Source organism: Saccostrea echinata, unplaced genomic scaffold (assembly GCF_033153115.1).
Source record: "Saccostrea echinata isolate AGI-Se365-2 ecotype Australia unplaced genomic scaffold, CSIRO_AGI_Sech_v1 ptg000062l, whole genome shotgun sequence".
NCBI lineage: Eukaryota > Metazoa > Mollusca > Bivalvia > Ostreida > Ostreidae > Saccostrea > Saccostrea echinata.
Genome location: NW_026889811.1, coordinates 6,661,140 through 6,682,521, shown reverse-complemented (window position 1 = coordinate 6,682,521; position 21,382 = coordinate 6,661,140). Strand labels below are relative to the sequence as shown.

Sequence of the window (21,382 nt, the reverse complement as noted above, 5' to 3'; positions counted from 1 at the left end):
TATCAAATTTGTGAACCTTCAAACAATGAATGTTATAAACAGTCAAAATAAAACACACAAAATAACAGGCTAACTCTGATTGGACAGCCATTTATTGCCAATGACGATAAAATGTTTTCTATCAGCTTGCAAAATCGTCGATTTTCCGGGTGCATTTCAAAGATACCATACCTAAATCTGGGGGAGTTCTGCGAAGGTTGTTTCTATTTCTAGAAGAATTTTACGGAAATGCTTATAAGATGGTTGACCCCACTGACCTTGCGACCTGACACGGGCACTCCAAAGCTTATCAGCTTACACAAAAAGACTTAGGCCAAGCAAAGAAATTCTTGTTTTTTAGTTCAAAAATAGATATATTTTTGCAAACGTCTTCTACGTCTATAAAGCAGTCAGTGAGCATTTTGTAAAGTTGGGATTTATATAGACATATAACTTTCTTAAGTTGACAGATTTAAATGCAAATTATCAATCGATTCAAAACAATGAATGTACTGAAAATTACATTGGTTTGTCCGCACGTTTGGCGCCCATACATGAGATAGGAGTATATATGCAAAGTTTTCTCTCTGATTTCACTATTTCGTTTCGTACAACCCAAAGGATGATTACTGTCATTCTTTGGTTAGTCGCCGTCCAAGGAGCGGCGGCGCTTTCGACGGGTCTGTATTTTTTTTCTAAACATTACGTAACATATCCAATATTTTGAGCATCATTTTTTTTTTATTTGCATATGCTTCATCACTTAAAAACAGAAGTGGAAATTTGATAAAAAAAAATATTCATGGTTTTAAATAACACCTAATTTGCTGGTCTTTGAGTACAGGTCATTTTTTTTAAAATTGAAAATCAGAAAATAAACTTAATTATATGTAATTTAACTTTAGTAATTTTAGTAATTAAAAAAAAAAATATTTGATTATTTGTTTTGATTTAAAAAAATAAATTAACATTCTAGTTTATGTATGATATAGATCAGATAGGTTGTGCTTTTCCTCAATGAAATAGTTTATGTAAGAAATATTAATTAGATATTGGTTTCGGTAAATTGGCTATACCATTTCGGTACAATGTTGGTATTCTGTCTGTTCAACATCACATGATGCCACTGCATACTTTGACGTAGTTGTCTTTAATATATCAATGATGTAATATGCACATACAAATTGCTTTAAAATTGCATAATTCAGCATGAGTTTATAAAAGTATATGACATTCAAAAAGAGAATACATGAGGTACAGTATGTAAATAAATCAGGAAGACATTACGTCATACAAAAAAGTGTCGAGGATGTTGAACGACTCTAAATTCAAATGGATTTTCATTTCACTGAGGACCTACATATTGCTTAATGAGAAAACATGACAATAGATTACAAATATGATATGCTTTGAATTTCAATCAGCAATTTTCATCGTTCAGAATTACACCATTGTCTATAGAACACATGTTATTTCCCAGACCTGCAGTTGACAATCCCATTGATAAGGCTCGTGTTGTATAATATGGGCATGTAGCTTGTTATAATGTTCAATTAAATGAAAAGAAATCTCAGTGTAAGAGGTATAATAAATGTCTATCGAAATTTTCACAAATGAACATATCACATATGTACATACTATTTTTTGTATGGAGCTTAAATTTTCAAAGGAGTTCTACAAGGAATTGTATTCAGAGAATTACTCTTAATAGATAATTTGAGAATATTTCTTAAAGTTTTCAAAAATTCTAAAAGAATCAATTAAAAATTAATAAAAAGCTGACACCGTGGTGCATTGTTCTAGACCTTAGATATAACATTTTGAGAAGCCAATATTTTTAACAACTTAAACGAGTCAGAAAGTTAGATGAAGGAGTTGACCAGTCACATGATTTTTTTTTATCTTTGATAATATTCAAACTAACCATATTCTTTCAGGGTGCAATACAAGAGCTGATGTGACGTTCATGATAGACTCTTCAGACACCGTAGGACAATTAAATTTTAATAAACAATTAGATTTTCTTAAGGATGTGACAAATAAATTGAATGTGGGACAAAACCAGGTTCACGTTAGTGCTCTGACGTTTAGTTCCGGAGTTCATAACAAGTTCTACCTCAATGACTACACGCGTAAGGGTGACGTTCTGCATGCAATTAGTGGCATTCAGTATTTCCCGGGTAACACCGATACTGCTGATGCTATTAAATTCATGTCACAGCAGAGCTTTAGCCCAGCACATGGAGCCCGAGGAGATGTGCCACACATAGCTGTGCTTCTTACGGACGGGCCGTCTACCACAAAGGCTATTACTAAACTGCAAGCCCAGACGGCAAAGGATAATAATGCCATTATCTACACGATCGGCGTAGGCAGCGGCGTAGATGTGGATGAACTGACATCCGTATCCAGCAACCCAGACCTTAGATACTCCATGTTTGCTGATAACTACGAAACCCTGAACAGCTTGTCTGACATGCTCGCTACCAAAATCTGCAATGGTAGGAATCATTTTCAGGCAAACATTGTCTTTCTAAATCTTTCCATTTTGTTACCTCTCTTACAAAAGTGAAAACAAAATAAAAATAAGATTCAACACTAGACTGCCATTGCCTTAAAATTGACCAATTTTACAGAGTATAGTGTATCAACTGTTATGAAATTTAAAAAAAATTACATAATTTTGTATTTTTCTTCTTGAAGAGTTGCCACCCGATACATCCACTCTCCCAGCTCCAACAGGTATATCAGTCAAAATTCCTAATTCAAAGCAAGATACGTAACGTAACATGACAGTGTCACCAAAGTAAATGTATGCTGAGTGTACCTTTTTGGTTTTACAGGATGTCTCCACAGGGCCGATGTTGTCTTCATGGTAGATTCTTCTACAAGTGTCGGAAGTGAAAACTTCCAAAAAACACAAAACTTCCTGAAGAACATTATCACCAACATGGACGTGGGCCATGACAAAGTTCAGGTGGGCGTCATGCAATACAGCAGCTACCCAACCATGGGCTTCCCTCTCAAACTGTACGGAAACCGTGGAGATGTTTTACACGCCGTAGAGAATATGCACATGACCAGTGGAGGAACAAACACAGCCGATGCGATCAAATTCACCACAGACGAGATGTTCTCTGTTACAAGTGGAGCCAGGAGCAACGTACCAAGAATCGGCATTTTGCTTACAAATGGCGGTACCGTTGACAGCCAAGCCGCCATCAATGCAGCGAATATTGCAAGACAAGCCGGAATCGGAATTAATGTTGTTGGCATTGGAAACAGCATCAACCAACAAGAGATTCAGTCCATCGCCAACCAGCCAGCTGGAAGTCACGTGGTCACAGTTACCGACTTCGACCAACTTGAAAAAGCGGCAACCCAGGTTCTCAACCAAGCATGCTCTGGTTAGTTATTAAATCCAGGACCGGTTTCTGAAAAGGGGGGGGGTGCGAGGAGGTTCTGGGAGGGGTATCCCTTCCTCAGAGCCAGATTTTTATTTTAAATGGGTAACCATTTTGGCGAATTGTGGTTCGTCCTTGAAGCCATTTCTTCACACATCATATAAACAAAGTAAAGCAGCATTATTCTAAACAGATTAAAAATGAATTTATTTTGTTTCGAACATTATAATTTTAAAAAGGGATTGCGGTCGCGCCCAACGCACCCCCCCCCCCTTTCCGGTGGCCTTGAAATCTTAACGGAAAGGCACAAGATTGCGGTATTTTAAGTTATCAAAAAATAAATATATATATAAATAATGATAATATTTGTTTTTTATGTTTTAAATTTCTTTGAACAGTTTCAAGCACTTACAACTTTGCCAGCTCTTCTACCGCTACATGTTCCGACAAAATTACTAACTGCAACGAATACGGAAACAACGTATGCAGAGATTATCCAAAGTGGGCAGAAGCCAACTGCAAAAAGTCATGTGGACTATGTTCATGTAAGTATGAACTAGATCCAGATAAATATAAAATTTTAACTAGAATTTATCAGTCTGTCTCTGATTTCAGTAATTGTTCATTTAACTGTAAATATTCTCCATTATCTTTTAATTATTCTGCATCATCTTTTTTTAATTGCTTGACCCATATGGGTGAATTATACAATAAAGATTAATTTTTTTTAATAAGAAAGGTATGATATTACGTTTCAAATGAATTATCATGAGACGTGGCAACAAATTTCGTAATAAATATTTCGGATTGATAACAGTTTGCGTATCTAGACTAATGAGAACGTTTAGTATCTTTGGAACACTTCCGATGTGAGTACTGCAGACAGAGTGATTACTACATGTGTTTACTACAATGAAATCAAAATAATATTGTTTAGGAAGGATTTTTGACAAGTTTTTGAATAAGGGAAGATTATTTTAAAATAAAAATGTTTAAAGTTAATAATGTCTTATGATGTATTCATTTGATAATGTTTATTCATGAAAAAATATTGTGAATTTACAGTAAGAAAAACCTATACTGAATCAAACACCTGAGTAAATGTATACAAATAAGTTGTAACTTGAAACTGATTTAACAGTTAATAAATAATTATTTATTTATAATTATTATTTATATTTAATTGGTACATGTACATATATGTTGATTTTTAATTGATGTTTAACAGTTTTATGGCCATGCAGCACTAGCTGCCTACAACTTTTTTGGCCAATGTTAAGTTTTGATTCCTGTATTATTCACTCTACATTTCACTTGATTTGACATCTAAACATGTTATCAACTTATAAACAATCAATGAATTATTATATATACATAATATTTCAATTGTAGATCAATATATTACAAAGTTCCCATCATGCACCAACAAACTTACAAACTGTGAGAGTTATGGCAGAGATGTGTGTAAGTCCCATGGAAGCTGGGCCCAGGACAACTGCAAACTTTACTGCGGATTCTGTGGTCAGTAGATGCAATTTATAAAAATAAATGAAAAAGTTGTACTGATCCAAAACAAGTTAGTCCAACAAATTGTGACGAATTGTTCAGCTGGCTTGGAATTTGTAACATCAATATAATTTTTTAAGCCTGAAAAATCATTTTTTTTTAATTCTTCTATAAAACAACAATATGTGGATGTTAATTATGCATGCATAATCAAACTGATAAATACTTGTTATTAAACATTTTATAGTAAGCATTACTTTTTTCATTTTTTTAATGCATATGTAAACAAATTTTAAAAGTTTCTTTGTTAATAAACATCCAAACTAAAATGTAGTTACATTTTCCTCTGTGGATTTCAGGTACATCAGCCAGCTCCAATGGATTCTGTAAGTATATACTTCACTCTTGAAATGATACCCCCCCCCCAAAAAAAAAAAAACAAAAAACAAAAAACAAAACAAAACAAAACAAAAAACAAAAATACTTGAATTTCAAAGGAGCTGTTGTTATTAAAGTGTTTAATTATTTGTGACTTCATAATTCTTTTCTGATACCCCCCCCCCCCTTTCCAAAAAAAAAAATGAATTTCAAATGAGCTGTTGTTAATTGTTATAGTGTTTTCATAATTCTTTTCTGCTATGTCTGCAGATGGAATGTGTAACTACAAAGGAAAGATGTACCAGACTGGAGAAAAATGGACAGATGGATGTGATTATGAATGTGTATGTGTAGATGGGAACAAGGGAGACTACAAATGCTACAACAGGTTGAATACTTTCAGAGTTTATTATATTTAATCCCTTTTTTTGTCATTTGTGTTGGTTCTTTGGTGAATTATTGCAAGTTTTTAAACAAAAATTTATTGATATAAATGTACTATGTGAGAAAAGAAGCTGAGAATGAATGGGGATTTTACAAATGCATTCATTTTTTCATTCGAAGAAAACAATCTCAATTTAAGGCCAAAAAAGTTATTTAAAAGTTTCTCAGGCAATGTTGCACTAATGTTTAGCATTTAGATTGAAAAAAATATAAATAATTCAAAATATATTCCTTCAGATGTCCTCTGTACTATAATCTCCCATCCATGTGTACATTGGTGAAAAAAGAGGGCGAATGCTGTCTACAGCCAGTGTGTAATTTTAACCCATCAGTCAACCGATTCAACAACACAGCAATGGCAACCACAGCCACTGGAATACGTGAGTAAATCTCAGACAGCATTAATTAACTGTTAATTATCTTGAGAGGGCTGTTGCACTTTTAAATTTTTTTTTCATGACTTATGGAAATTTTCATTTGATTCTACTTTTCTTTAGCTACTTGTGCTTACAAATCCAAGATGTACTTCCAAGGCCAGACCTGGAGAGATGGCTGCCAATATCAGTGTACTTGTCTTGATGCCTCTAAGGGTTACTACTCCTGTGAACAATTGTAAGCTGAATATCTTTTTTTTTTATAAGGACTGTCTGGGGCTATGGATAGAACTTTTAAGTGCAATTTTACCCCATAAAATGCAAAGTTAGGAAAAGTGTTTTAGATGAAATACATACATCATGAAAGTTACGTACATCTCCACTTAGTACCAATACATACATGTATATTATACCTTTCTTAGTAAAAATTGAGAGAAAATTTTTATTTAAATAAGGGGATGGGTTTAAAAGGTTTACACTTTGCTTTTTTTTAAAGCTTTATTACAGTAGTTAATGTGTTATTTTCTGTTGCAATATGTCAATGTTTTGAATAAATCAGGTGCCCCACTTATTCCATCCTGCCCCGAGGATGTCACCTACACAAGGATCCTGGTTCCTGCTGCTCAACCCCATCATGTGAATTTGATCAACAGCAGGGTAGCTACACTGGATATGGGTTTACCAGTGGTGATGGAACAGGTCTGTACTGTATAACTTAAGTACATGTCGGTATTGAAATTGACAATCATCTCTGCACCTGGTAGTATTTGAAATCGTGATATTCTTTGTTTATTTAAGAATAATAAGTGTATTAACTTGTTATCCTCCACATACATGTAATTTCATTGGTTGAAGAATTTCTCATAAGGCTGTATCCAGTAGGTACTGTAGACATATTTTTTTTTCCGTGTGGGATTAATGTATGCTTAGTATGCGGTCACAGATTTTCCGCAGAAAGAGCTAGGTTCACTTTATGCATACAATGGCCCTGCACAGTCCTTATATCAATTAATTATCACCCTCTGTCCCATTTCATGTATCAAAATAAAGTAGAGACTTAGTGCTTTCATTTCCTGTAACAAAATTTCTTTTTGAGAATATTGGTATTGGAAAACAGGCTTTGAGAAAATGCAATGCTCTTGAATTTTGCAGAAAACATGTGTATTTGACTACCTTCAGCAAAGAAGTAAAATATAAGCGCAGCCCACGATCCAAAAATTAAAACATGTTTTGTGATCTTCAGAAACAGATCTTTCATTATGTAATTGCATATTTTCGATCAGAGGTTGTGCTCTATTTGAAATATTGAAAAAATGCCTCAACTTTTAGTCATTTTTAAGGGAATTTACAGGATATGGGAAAAATTACGCATTTTATGACGTCATAATGCATTGATTAGAGAGAAAATTACGTCATGTTCAATAGATACATGGTCACTAAGGATCCAAGTTATAAATACTGCATATTCAGCCAAAACTGAGGAGTTTCAATTTTTCAGAAATTCTCAGGGCCAAAAAAGGCCCTAAGTGGCTCTTGCTCTTTATAACTGTGTTCTCAAATGCATTTAAGACATACAATGGCAAAATCAAGAAATCTGTGTAATTTTCTACCTGCACATGGAGCAGAAATTGTGATTCCACGAAATTATGACCCTGTGGGAAAAAAGTATACAGTATATGAAGTGCCTTATTTCATTAAAATAAAAGAAAGTTTGTGAGGAAAACTTTTTTTTATACAGCTCAGAACATGGTACCACCTCAGCCCTGTGTAGATGTTGCAACCAACTGTAAAGTGTATGGAAAATCCATTTGCACCACTTATGCACAGTGGGCTTCAAGCAATTGCCGAAAATACTGTGGGATCTGTCGTAAGTCTTCTTTTTTTTTTAATTTGAAGGATTTTATTTTAATCGTTTATGTAATAAAAAAAAAAATTCAAAAGTCCCAGAAATATGTCTTATATTAAATTAAAAGCAAGAATCTTAATCTAGCATTACAATATTGTAAATGAAAGACTGTGAAAACACTATTGAAGTTGAAATTTCCAAATTGTATTCTTCTTTTGTTCCATTTTCAGAGAACTCTGTTGTTCAGCCAGCTGCTGGAGGTAAGTAAAGTGAATTACATGTACACTGTATATATATAACTTAGAAGTGGATGCAGTACAATGTTAAGTTTACTGGAAAAAAAGGAAATTAAATATGTTTCCATATAATTAAGTTAGATTTTATTCCATTTACTAAGTGATTGCATTTTATTAATAAATTTTATTATTTACCATTTGCATTAAGTTGACTTTATAGGACTGCTTTTATTGTAGATGTATGCATTTACAAGGGTAAGACCTACTTGCAAGGACAGTCTTGGGAACCCGATTGTAGCACTAGATGTACATGTGAAAATGCCCACTATGGCTACTACAGATGCAATGATGCGTAAGAAGAAATACACTTGTTCTTTCAAAATTTTCTTAGTTTGAAGCACTAAGGACTTTAGCCAACTTAATATAAAGGATGATATCTTTTTTTGCCAATTGCAGCCACATATCTGAGTTTAGAAGGTGCTTAGGGACTTTTTGTGGAGGTAGTCAAGACAACTGTAGAAAGTACAAGATCTGCACTTTTTTATTCTAAGGCAAAAATGATGTCTTTCTTTTGTGGAAAGGGGGGGGGGGGGGGGCTTGGATTTTTTCTTTATTAGTTATGTTAGGACAGCCCTATAGTTTGATATATAATGGTATGCTGCCTCTTACATTTTTAGATTGCCCATTGTGTGTTTAATGTTTGATTATGTTGGATTTAAGTAAAAAAAAATTTTGTTCAGGTGCCCACAGTATAACAACTTACCAGCTGGATGCAATGTTGTAACCAAGAGAGGTGAATGCTGTCCCCAGGTAAACTGTCAGTCTGGAGTCTTCTACACATCCAGTCAGAACATTAACTCCATTGGAAATGGAGGATTGATCAATGTACTGTACCCCCCTGGCAACCACATTCAGAACCCACCCTATGGTCAGACCCAAATAGGATCTGGAGGAACAGGATTCATGGCCCCCACACTAAGTATGTGGGTCTTTCTTCACTAATAAAAATGCATTTGCTTGGAAAACTGAAATAAAAAGCAGCAAAATTCATTTGAATTTATTTGCAGAGGGATGTCTGTACAATGGTCAGATTTATGCACAAGGACAAATGTGGGATGATGGCTGCAAGTACACTTGCTCATGTTTGAATGCTGCCACAGGAGACTACAAATGTCGTGAAAAGTATGTATCCTTATTGGACCTTTACTTTGTTAATTTGCATTTAGGGAAGGAAGTGGGAGATTGCAAATGTTCTTATTTGATAAAATTTCAAGGAAGCCATTAGAATTAATTTTGATTAGAACTGAACCATGTTTTTCTAAGATACCTACTGTGGAATCATCATTTTTTGTGGGGGACCAATGTTCGTGGATTTCTCAGGTCACCCTTACCCACAAATTTACATCCCCAAAAACGTTTATTTTGTAAACATATTGATTCATTGAATCTATCGTATAAACGAGTAACCCAGAAAATTACGTCCCCATGAACAATTAAAATTTTGCTTGTCCACCAACATTGACCCCCATGAATTAAAATGATTCCACAGTATACAACGATTTAAATGCATTTTTAATATGAAAAAAGATAAAGATTGTAAATTAAAATATTGTTTAAGGTGAAATAAGCTTCAAAGTACTAAGTATTTTTTTTTGCTATGTTTTAGGTGTCCATCCTACCCTAACCTTGCTGCAACATGTGTCATGGTCACAGACACAAATGATCCTTGCTGCATGGTTCCAAAATGTGGATTTGATGTAGCTACAGGCCAAATCCCTGTACCTGTACCCTCGTATGGCCAAGCTACCTCTGGGATTGGAATGGTAAAGCCCCCTGTCCCAACCCTGTATCCAACTGTTTATCCTGATGGACCTTGGGTCATTCTGAATACTACTGGAATGCAACCTGTTGCACCAACTGCCCCAGTGAATGTCAAGCAAGGTATTAAAATTTTAATTGCCCCATTCATTTCTTTTTTCTCTGCTTCCTGTAAAAGCATTGGTCACAGGTGCAGAAAATACATGGATCAATATATATTTGATACGTACCTGTTCACAAATGATGTTTGGAATATAAGGAATCTAAGTTTTATTTTGTTTTTGTGAACTCTTCAGGTTTCTGTATCTACAAGGGACAGCGTTATAATGCCGGACAGACTTGGGAAGACGGATGCGACTACAACTGTGTCTGTGATGATGGAGCTCTCGGACATTACAAATGTATTGACAAGTAAGTAGCCTACATGGAAGGCAAACTATCTGTAATAAAAGAAATGACAAGGGTATTAAAAGTTATTGATTTGTAGAAGGAATTTTTAAAAATTTTCAAACATGTCATTATTCTCTGACACATGCAAGACTTGATGTTTTTATATTTGTATTATTTACGGGAAACATTTTTAGTATAAAGGTGTTTCATACATGTTTCTCCATGTTTATTAAGGTGTCGAACATTTGACTATGTACCACAGCCATACTGTCGACTTACACAGGATCCAAACAATCCCTGCTGCCAAGTCCCTGAGTGTAAATTTATACCCCATAATCCACAGATTGAGGGCCAGAGAACCACTCCCAGTGTACAAGGCAGTAAGTTGTCAAAACTTGATTGATTTTAAATCAAGGCAAAATCTGAATGCTTAGAGAAATTGCTCTACAAATAAATTAGATATTTCAACTATGTAAATATTTCATTATTTAATACAGTTGAACTACGGAATCTCAAACATCAATATCTCATAAAGTGTGGATATATGTCTAAATGAGTTGGAAGTCCTAACTTCTTTTTCTTTATATACATGTAGTTTAACCTCAATGTCTTGAATCCTTGGATAGATCTTGATTTTTTTTCCATAGCCCCATTGAGTTTGAGATAACTAGGTTTGACTGTTCATGTATATTAAATACAATTTATGGTATCTATTTATGTACTTAGTTAAGAATTTTGGGAAATATTTTCAACAGACTTCTGTGTGTACAATGGCAAACAATATCAACAAGGCCAGTCCTGGTATGATGGCTGCAGCTACAAGTGTACTTGTGAGGATGCTGAAAATGGAGTCTACAGATGTCTTAGCAGGTCTGTTATACAGGGATTTAATTTCCTGTAATGAGTGAAATTGTTATGAATGAAAATTTATCTTTTAAAAGACTTTAGTTAATGACTTTAAAATTAAAATGTAAAAAAAAAAAGGAATTGAAGGAGTGTTAAATTGTTTTTTTCTCTTCATTGTTAGCTTTTCATTTAAAATTTAAAGTGTTTCAATTTTTAAATGAAAAAAAAAATTGGAATAACAAAACAAAGACATCAACAACAACAACAACAACAAAAAGCAAACAACTTAACCTAAAGTCAAGTTCATTATGAATAGGGTACAAGGCAAACAAAAGCGTTTATTTATGTTTCATATTATTCTTACATGATATTTCATTCATAATAATTTTCCTTATAAGTTGAGAATTGAAGAGAAAGTGTATCATTGATGAGGTAATTATTGACATTGATGAATCTGATCTTATATTACAGATGCCCAGAAATCTTAAATGCTGAGCCAGGCTGTAACTACATCACAGACCCACGAGATCCTACCTGTTGCAGGATCCCCGACTGTACCCCAGTAAATACTACCAATCCTCAACCTCACCCTATCCCCCCCAAGACATATCAGGGACAGACTGTAGGAAAAGTTGGTAAGTAAATATATGTATAAGTCCATTGCCATTTTTTTGTTGATAATAATTATACATTAATTGCCATTTCAAAATAAGAATTATTGATTTAAAACATTCTTGAGTTGTAAAAAAAAAATTGAGCTTGCAGCTTTTGAAATTGGTATCCATTAAAAATGTTCAAAATTATTTTGAAATATTTTGCAGGTAAGTGTGTGTACAAGGGGGTAGAATATCAGGCAGGAGAGAGATGGGAGGATGGCTGTGACTTCACCTGTACATGTACTGATGCCCTCAGAGGTCACTATGAGTGTGTGGACAGGTAGATATCTGTTTTCATCACTGAGCAATATAAGTGTTGATATTTCTGCATTAATAATCTATAATATTCTGCTTTGTTTAAGCATCCTTCTCCTTCCCAACTTAATGTAGCCTTAAATATTTTTAAAAAATCCCATATCTATAGTACTGTATACAGTTGTCTATGTTATTTTGGCCCTAATAACTTTCAAATGATTTGGCCCCAATTGTAAATGCCCAGACACAGTTGTTTTAAAAGACTATGTTTCTGTTGAATTCACCCGATGATGAGAATTGGGAAAGGGGCAAAAATAAAATGGGGACAAAAATTTCACTGTATGCAGTAAACAGATATGTATTTCAAGTTTCTGTTTTAAATATAGACAGTATCCAAAAAAAGTTTTGTTGAGAGCATTTAGAGTAAAGGTTTTATTGTGATGATTTAAATTATAACAGGTGCCCAGTGTACACCAATCTGCCAGATACCTGCAGAATGGTTAATGATTTCGCCAATCCCTGCTGCAAGAAGCCACAATGCAACATCCCTGGTCATCCAGGAGTAGTTCAGGGTTCAGGAACAACCACCACACCCAATCCTGCTCTCCCTCAGACACTCCCCCCAAAACAACGTGAGTCTGCAAGTTACTGATCTCAAAACAAATAATTGTCATATTGAGTTAGGTAGGTCCAAAGAAGTCAGAAATAATATACGTGTATCAGGATCTATAATCTGGCTAGTGAATATTCTCAAAGAAATTTGAATGACAATCAACAAACCAGATGTCATAATTTCTTTTCTCATATTTTCAAGTAAATAATTAAATAATGCACATCAATCAGTCATTTGAGTTGAACATTCCTGCTGGGGATAAGTTTGTAATACATGTATTATTAACTCAAAAGTATTATGTGATATTGAATTGTTATAACTTATATTACTCCTTATAGAATTCTGTGTGTACAAGAATGCTCAGTACCTGCAAGGACAGACCTGGGAAGATGGCTGTAATTACAAGTGTCGATGCGACGACTCCAGCCGTGGTATCTACACATGCAACCAGAGGTCAGTCTGATTGGAAAGTATATACCCCAAAATCCCAACATTGAGACTGCTACAGTTTCTCATATTAATCAAGACATGTGAAAGTTGTCAGGATTAATTTTGATTATTACAGTTCAGAAATTGAGAAAAGTTTATTTCGAAGTAGACTAATCTTGATTTTTCTTCCAGGTGTGCCACATTTTCCAGCCTGACTCCAGGTTGCACAATGAAGACTGACCCTGAAGACTCTTGCTGTCTGGTTGAAGTTTGCCCACAGCCCACACCAGGCCCACATCAGACTAATCCAGTACCTACCATTCAGCCTGTTCCCATCACAGGAAAGGTCAACCTGCCCACACCAAGCCCAGTTCCCGGACAACCTCAACCATCACCAAAACCAGTTGGTATGTAATCAATTTTCTTTTCATTACAAAAGCCCTAAGTTTGAATGCAGTTTCATTTATATTTTCCTCTTTGATATAGAAAGACTCAGTAATATAGGCAACCAGAGTGTCCATTTGACAGATTTTGATACACTTCAGACATTTTTTAACGCCTGAATATCTTCAGGAGATTTTATATGTGAATACCAATCTTCATTTTTGGCAGGTTTCTGTGTATATAAGAGTGTCACCTACATGCAAGGACAGAAATGGGATGATGGATGTGACTACACTTGTGATTGTTATGATGCTGAGCATGGAAAATACAGATGTAATCCCAAGTAAGATCACATTCAGTACAATCTATTATCACAATTCACAAATGAGTTGAATTGCATTTTGTACAAATATCTGCAGTAGTACATGTATTTGATCTATGTTCCATTGTTTAACATATGTTATTAAATGCCTGTTATGCATACAGTTTAAAAATAATTATTTATATCTTTGCTATCAAGATCGATTACATATATCATAGTTTTAAGGGAGGTGGATGTGTAAGGGTTGAATAGGCTGTACACTACAATTAATGATGCACATTGTAGATGCCCACGTTACATTGACTTGCCACAGGGATGCAGACTTCATAAGGACCCTGCCAACCCTTGCTGTGACATTGTGGAGTGTGCCCAGCCTACTCCTGCTCCCAATCCTTCTCAGACTACACAGCCAGGTCCTAATCCCAATCCCACAGTCCAGCCCCCAAATCCAGTATACACTGTCAAACCCACACCACAACCCACTCCACAGCCAAAATGTAAGTTTTCAACTGTCAATAGAATTAAACATTTATTTGGTTAAAAGATCAGTAACATTGCAGAGACAACTGTTGATAGGCTCAAATATCATTATATGCTGATTCTTGTGTTTGTTAATGCTGTTATTGTGATGAAACAATAAAAAAAAATATGAATTTTTTTTTTTTGCTTGTGTAAAGATTAAAAGAGATAAATATACATATAAATATACTCAGTGTATATAGTAGATACAAATAAGGAGTCATTCTCTTTTTCCCAATTGATTAAGAAATTGAGTACTTGATGGTTAAAAGGACTGGTTAACTGGTAGATTTTCACTGATTTGACAACTCAGTGTGTTTGATGAAAATAACGTCTTTGCACTTGACTTTCTATATATCATTTGTGTTTAAAACTTAGCATTTTTTTGATATTGTTTTTATTAATTGTATTGATATTATGGTTGTCAGGTACCTGTGAGTACAAAGGACAGCGCTACCTCCAAGGTCAGCAGTGGTATGATGGCTGTGACTTCTCCTGTATCTGTGAAGACTGTGTAACTGGTGTGTACAGGTGCAATCAAAGGTAAGACATTCTCGTTCAAAGTGATGGACACACAGTGTACTTACTTTTAGCTAGATGTTGTTTTGTTTTCATAACACATCCTGTACCCATGTAATTTTACAAAATATTGGCCCCCTTTTTTTTAACAGGTGCCCAACCTTCCAGGCACCACCAGCAGAATGCAAATTGGTCGCTGATCCAAAAGACCCACTTTGTTGTAAGATCCCAGAGTGTCCATCTACAGGAAACTATAACACAGCTCCACCTCTGGTCATTCAAGGAGGAAAGGTCACACCAGGCCCCACTCAGAGACCCATCTACACTCCAAATCCCACACCACCCACACCATTCTATGGAGGATTCACTGGTGGTACTGTGTACACCACTCCACGTCCTACCCCAGCAATCCTGATCCCAGGAAGACCTTACCCATCAGGAACACCTTATCCAGGAGGCACCTACCCACCAGGAACTGTTCCTACACAACCACCAAGGACTTACACACCATATCCAGGAGCAACTTATCCAGTCAACTACTCACCTAATCCATCTGAAATCCCAACATTCAAACCAGGACAAACTTACCCACCAAATTTGACACCATATCCAAGTGGCACCTATCCAACAAGGCAAACATACCCACAGCCTACCATCTATCCAGGAGGTGGAACTTATCCTCCAGGTTTTAGTCCAGTAACAACCCCAGTTCCTTACAGTCCTGTAGTGGTTTACTTTACTAACCCTCCACTGATCCCTGGTGGTACCTATCCTCCAGGACGTACCCCTTATGTTGGTGGAACCTATCCCACTGGCACTGTTCCTCCACGAACCTACACTCCATACCCAAGTGGAACATATCCACCAAGCTTTACATTTGGACCATATTTCACTCAGCCAACTTTTGCACCATACCAGACCTATCCCACCAATAAAACACCATACCCACAGGGAACATACCCAACAGGAACTGTACCACCTCCTACTCCATTTGTCGGTGGAACTTATCCTATGGGATACACTCCCCGTCCATCACCAACTCCAAAACCACAGGTCCCAATTCTGGTTCCTGGGTATACTTATCCTACAAAAGAGACTCCATATCCAGGTGGAACATATCCCACAGGCACAGTACCCTACCAGTATACTCCATTCATTGGAGGAACATACCCACCTAGTTTTACTTTCAGACCAGGACAAACACCTCCAACATTTATGCCAGGACAGACATACCCTCCCAATAAAACCCCCTACCCAAGTGGAACATACCCACCACGTGTGACTGTGCCACAATACACACCTTTCATTGGAGGAACTTATCCACCAAATAACACTCCTCCACCATATTACAAACCATCCACTTTCAGACCAGGTGGTACCTATCCAACTAATCAAACACCATATCCATTTGGCACCTATCCAACTGGTACTGTTCCAATGGGTACACCTTACCCAGGTGGATTCTATCCTCAAGGATTCACTTTCAAGCAACCACAACCCACCACACAGAGTCCATTTATTCCTGGCCAGACTTACCCAACCAACCTTACACCATATCCTGGTGAAACATACCCTCCCCATCAAACTGTCCCACCAATGACACCATATCCACAAGGAACATTCCCACCTAGCTATACTCCATTCTATCTAGTCACTAACTATCCTCATTACAATGGTGGCACCATTTATCCACCAGGAGCCACTCCATATCCAGGAGGTCCTACTTATCCACCAAATCTGACTTACCCAACATATACACCATATCCAGGTGGTACTTATCCACCAATCAAACCATCATCTGGTTATTTCACTGGTGGTGCTCCAATCACATTTAAGCCATATCAGACATATCCACCTAACCAGACTCCATATCCAAGTGGAACCTATCCACCAGGAACTGTTCCTCCACCAAGACCATACCCAAGTGGAACATACCCACCAGGATATACAGGTGGAAATCCAAACCAGCCATACTTAATCCCAGGACGAACCTATCCTCCATACTTGACACCCTATCCTTCAGGAACATACCCACCTGGTATTACCGTGCCATACACCCCATACCCAGAAGGAACTTACCCTCCAAATTATACTCTGCCACCACAATTCACAACTCGCCAACCAGTGCCAACAACACCAGCTATTTACAAACGTAAGTCTCTCATAGGATCATGATTTGATACATTTTCTTATTTATTAATATTCTTGTCAAGTATTTACATTAAAAGAAAATATTTATCATTAAAATTTACTGGGTTTTTTGCAGTGTTTGAAATTTATAAACATTTTTTATATACTTTACTGTGCTTTGTTTTTTTTTTTTTTTTTTTGCGTAGGTTTTGATTTCTGAATCTGCATGCATCAAAAAATATTGTGGAACTTGCACAACTTTTAACTGTGCTTTGATTTTTGCCAGTAATTTGCTAGGACAATGTCCAGTTGTTCATTATATGCGTATACAGAAGCTTATAGAAGCTTATCAGATATAGTAGAAAGAAATCAATGTTTTGATTTTTTTTTCAGCCAACACTTGTATCTACAAGGGTAAATCCTACACACAGGGACAAAGATGGCAGGATGGCTGTGACTATGACTGTGTCTGTGAAGACCAAATGACTGGTGTTTACAAATGTACTGAAAAGTAAGATGTCTGCTTATTTAGATTTCTAAAGCAAATAGATTCTGATCCTTATTTTCATAAATTTTCATCTGATGAAATTTCTGCAAGCAGCAAAAAATAAATTTTTATGACAAAAATCTATATCAGTTTTAATGTTTTTAAACATGATTTTCATTAAATGAGATGCATTCTTTGTTGATAGATGCCCAAGAATCACAGATCTGAATCCAGGCTGTCAGTTGGTTCAAGATATTAATGAGCCTTGCTGCAAGAAGCCATACTGTCCCCCCAACGTATCCCCCATTGTAATCAAAGCACCAACACCCACCACCATCAATGGACGACCAGGTTAGCAAAAATGACCTACAGATGCATTATGCAATAAATACAGCTTTTGGGATCTACACAGTAAATTGTCCAGTTTCTTTATTATGAGTTCTAATACTGTTCACATTTAAGTGAGAAAAGTCAACTCCTAATTTAAAAAAACATGGGGACATTTATTTGGCTCATCATTGATCTTATAAGTTTACGATATAGGTAGCTTTTAATTATTTCAATATACTTATAATTGGCAATGTGTTTTTTCTTCTAGCTGTCTGTATGTACAAGGGTGTACCCTTTGCACAAGGACAATCTTGGAAAGATGGTTGTGATTTGGTTTGCATCTGTGAGAATGGAACCACAGGATTCTACAGATGTGATGATAGGTATGAAAATAAGTTTATTTTTAGGACTTAGTGTAGATTCTATCTTGTGGGTACATTGAAATAGACGATAGCTCTCATTGTTAGCTGTCTTTTTGTATGTGGATTAACCACAGTAGCTCCACTTGAATCTTCATATCTGTTTCCTCTTATCAGATGTCCAGTGTACCAGCTCACTGATGGATGTACCATGGAGTCTGATCCTGCTGATTCTTGCTGCAAGAAACCTGTCTGCCACCCAGAACTTATGAAACCCCCAACAGTGGCCCCCACTCCCTCACCTAAGCCAGGAGAGGTACCCGCTCCCACACCATCCCCCACTCCATATACACTACCAATGCCTACAGCTGTAGCCTACGGATCAGGACCAAATGGAGGACGTAAGTAGTTATACTCTCTACATTATTCTTTTGTCATGGAATTATCTTTTTTTCAGAATTGAAATTTACTAAATATCTTATATCTATTTACTTTATACTGTCATAATATTTAAAAGAATTATATAAATTATTTTTTTTTAAAGCAACCAAATTAAATGCAATTTATGTTTATTGAGTTGCATATTTATATATATATATATATATATATATATATATATATATATATATATATATATATATATATATATATATATATACATATATTGTAAATATATGATTGGAGGTTTACCAGGTGGAGAAAACAAATATTTATGATATGATAAGTTGGTGCTTGATATGCGCAATCAATAAAACGAAATTTTCCATCACTAGATGGATGTCTGTACAAGGGAATTTCTTACAATGCTGGACAGACATGGAAAGATGGCTGCTTCTACAATTGTGAATGTTTAGACATGCAGACTGGAAGATACCGATGCAAGGACAGGTCAGTCTAATAAGCTAATAGCTACCTCAGACCCTTCATATGCTCTCGAAAAAAAAGGTTACAGTAAAACTTGTCTAATCTGGACACCACTGGTTCCATGAAATTGGCTGGTCAGTAGACAACATTCTAGATTAGACAACATATCAACAAATTAATTTTACTGAAAGGGACTAAATTTTTACAACATAATAAACAATATTTCAGATTACACAACAACAAAACAGGTTTTACTGTACTATTACCGCAAATCTCGCTTGAAAGTATACACTTCGACTGAAATAGCGTTGCGTTGAGTGATGACACTATTGGATTTGACAATTGAACAATTTGAATCACGGATTGCATTTTATAAAACATGCGTTTTAATTGGTTGATTAGGACCCGCCCACTCTCTTGTGGTATCCTTTGCCTACATATAGTTGGAAAGCGTCCAACGGCCTAGCCAATAGCCAAGTTTGATGGTTGCAAACTTGAACTAAGAAAAAAAGAAACAAACCAAAATATCATATTTCCGCATGTGATATTCCTTTCACATACGGTACATGTATATTGTTCAATGACAAAAACTGATTTATCCTACATGTATCTGCCGATTTCCTCTGCAATAAATTGACGACATTTTCCATTTTCTGTGTTCGTTAAATTGGATAGTCTGTATGACTTTTCGGCGCACTAAAAATCTTTTTCTTAATGTTTTAGTCCCTAGTGAGTAAACAAGTGAACTTTTACATTGGGTAGGCAAACACAAGCAAATTGAAAACTCGGGCATTATTGTTTTAGCATACCCAGCTGATATACCGGAGCACTTGTTATTGAAAAAAAAAATACTAGTATATATTGATAGCTGGTAAAAACACGTGAAACATCGGAATTATTCAAAAGTTTACTGTTTTATTGCCACAACTGTCACAAATACCATGTTTCAAATGTGTGTGTGCTACTGAATACCCATTTTAACGGCCGTCATGGCAATAAAGAAATGACCAGAACATTCGAAATCCTTGTGTTTTTTTCAGTGCAATTTTTACTATAACGGCGGATATTATTTATATATTCATTATAAAAAAAAAATAATTATCATATATACTTGCATGTTAAAAAATAAATAATTAAAAATATATATTCACCGAATCTAAGTACGTTTAATTTTATTTATGTACTGAAGAAAACGGGGGGGGGGGGGGGGGGGGGGGGGGGGGACGGCCATGTTTTTCAATCGCAGAAATACATGTATGTCCCGGGGTACATATACAGATGCATGAAGTCCTGGCACAGACTTTATTTGCAAGGCCATTTAACAGTTTACCAACACTCACAATCATTTAATAAGGTATTGCATCATCCCACTTATTCACCAAAAGAAAATACTTTAGATCTTTTGCCCGTTTTCTATCTTGGAAACATTCCACGTTTTTCGGCAGTACATTTGAGAATGTGGGCGGACCTATAAAAAATGCACCAATCAGATTCTTTGTTGGATTTCGCAATGGTATGTCAGTCAGATTCAATTGTATTTCAGTCAGATTCAACACCGGCAGTGTCGTCACTCAACGCATCACTATTTCGGTCATAGTGTATACTTTCAAGCAAGATTTGCGATAATATTAAATTCTTTGCTTTGCAGAACCACTCAAATTAAACCACCTTTGGATCTCATTTTGATAGAAATGTTAAAACTAATTGAAGTTATATGTATAAAATGTGGTGTAAAAAAAGACCACACATGTACACTATAGGTGAAAAATTGGGTTTGCAACATCACTTGAAGGGATGTGTTTGATATCCATGAAAGCAATAAATACATTGTTCTTCATTATGCAATGCCAGTAATTTAGAAATTAATCTATTTAACATTTGAAGCCATGGGATGTTTCTATTTCTTACAGGTGTCCATCTATGGATGGTGTAGTACCACCACCTAACTGCCAGATTGTCACTGATCCAAAAGATCCTTGCTGCAAGATGCTGCAGTGCCTACAGCCCACACCATCTCCTGTCCCAACATTCAACATCGGCACTGGAACCAGACCACCCGTCACAGGCATCAACCCCAACAACCCAGGTACCCTTGCACCACAACCAGGTACCACTCCAGTGCCAAACCCATACCTGACCAACCCACCAAACACTCCTGTTCCAACACCCAAAAGTAAGTACAGTTGAACTTGGGGTTCTCAAACATCTATATTTTGAATATCACGGATATGTCAAAATGAGTTGGAAGTGCCAACCACTTATTCTTTATGTATTTTACCCTCGATGTCTTGAAT

At 35.9% G+C, this 21,382-nt stretch overlaps 1 protein-coding gene across 1 annotated transcript in view; it reads left to right on the top strand.

Moving 5' to 3' along the window:
* Positions 1 to 585: 585 nt before the first annotated feature.
* The window catches only part of LOC133175500 (uncharacterized), a 39,999-nt gene continuing 19,202 nt past the window's right edge, over positions 586 to 21,382 (top strand). Inside the window, exons 1-35 of the mRNA XM_061310614.1 lie at positions 586 to 659; positions 1,917 to 2,480; positions 2,683 to 2,721; positions 2,823 to 3,386; positions 3,782 to 3,928; positions 4,776 to 4,904; positions 5,249 to 5,275; positions 5,538 to 5,655; positions 5,949 to 6,091; positions 6,209 to 6,323; positions 6,645 to 6,784; positions 7,824 to 7,952; positions 8,162 to 8,191; positions 8,405 to 8,519; positions 8,908 to 9,146; positions 9,235 to 9,349; positions 9,834 to 10,108; positions 10,282 to 10,396; positions 10,610 to 10,755; positions 11,131 to 11,245; positions 11,693 to 11,856; positions 12,043 to 12,157; positions 12,592 to 12,764; positions 13,084 to 13,198; positions 13,367 to 13,581; positions 13,787 to 13,901; positions 14,166 to 14,377; positions 14,828 to 14,942; positions 15,071 to 17,070; positions 17,442 to 17,559; positions 17,741 to 17,886; positions 18,134 to 18,248; positions 18,402 to 18,625; positions 18,998 to 19,112; positions 20,999 to 21,261. Coding sequence (XP_061166598.1) covers positions 602 to 659; positions 1,917 to 2,480; positions 2,683 to 2,721; positions 2,823 to 3,386; positions 3,782 to 3,928; positions 4,776 to 4,904; positions 5,249 to 5,275; positions 5,538 to 5,655; positions 5,949 to 6,091; positions 6,209 to 6,323; positions 6,645 to 6,784; positions 7,824 to 7,952; positions 8,162 to 8,191; positions 8,405 to 8,519; positions 8,908 to 9,146; positions 9,235 to 9,349; positions 9,834 to 10,108; positions 10,282 to 10,396; positions 10,610 to 10,755; positions 11,131 to 11,245; positions 11,693 to 11,856; positions 12,043 to 12,157; positions 12,592 to 12,764; positions 13,084 to 13,198; positions 13,367 to 13,581; positions 13,787 to 13,901; positions 14,166 to 14,377; positions 14,828 to 14,942; positions 15,071 to 17,070; positions 17,442 to 17,559; positions 17,741 to 17,886; positions 18,134 to 18,248; positions 18,402 to 18,625; positions 18,998 to 19,112; positions 20,999 to 21,261 — 7,528 coding nt within the window. The 5' untranslated portion in view covers positions 586 to 601. The remainder of the gene's footprint in view (positions 660 to 1,916; positions 2,481 to 2,682; positions 2,722 to 2,822; positions 3,387 to 3,781; positions 3,929 to 4,775; positions 4,905 to 5,248; positions 5,276 to 5,537; positions 5,656 to 5,948; positions 6,092 to 6,208; positions 6,324 to 6,644; positions 6,785 to 7,823; positions 7,953 to 8,161; positions 8,192 to 8,404; positions 8,520 to 8,907; positions 9,147 to 9,234; positions 9,350 to 9,833; positions 10,109 to 10,281; positions 10,397 to 10,609; positions 10,756 to 11,130; positions 11,246 to 11,692; positions 11,857 to 12,042; positions 12,158 to 12,591; positions 12,765 to 13,083; positions 13,199 to 13,366; positions 13,582 to 13,786; positions 13,902 to 14,165; positions 14,378 to 14,827; positions 14,943 to 15,070; positions 17,071 to 17,441; positions 17,560 to 17,740; positions 17,887 to 18,133; positions 18,249 to 18,401; positions 18,626 to 18,997; positions 19,113 to 20,998; positions 21,262 to 21,382) is intronic.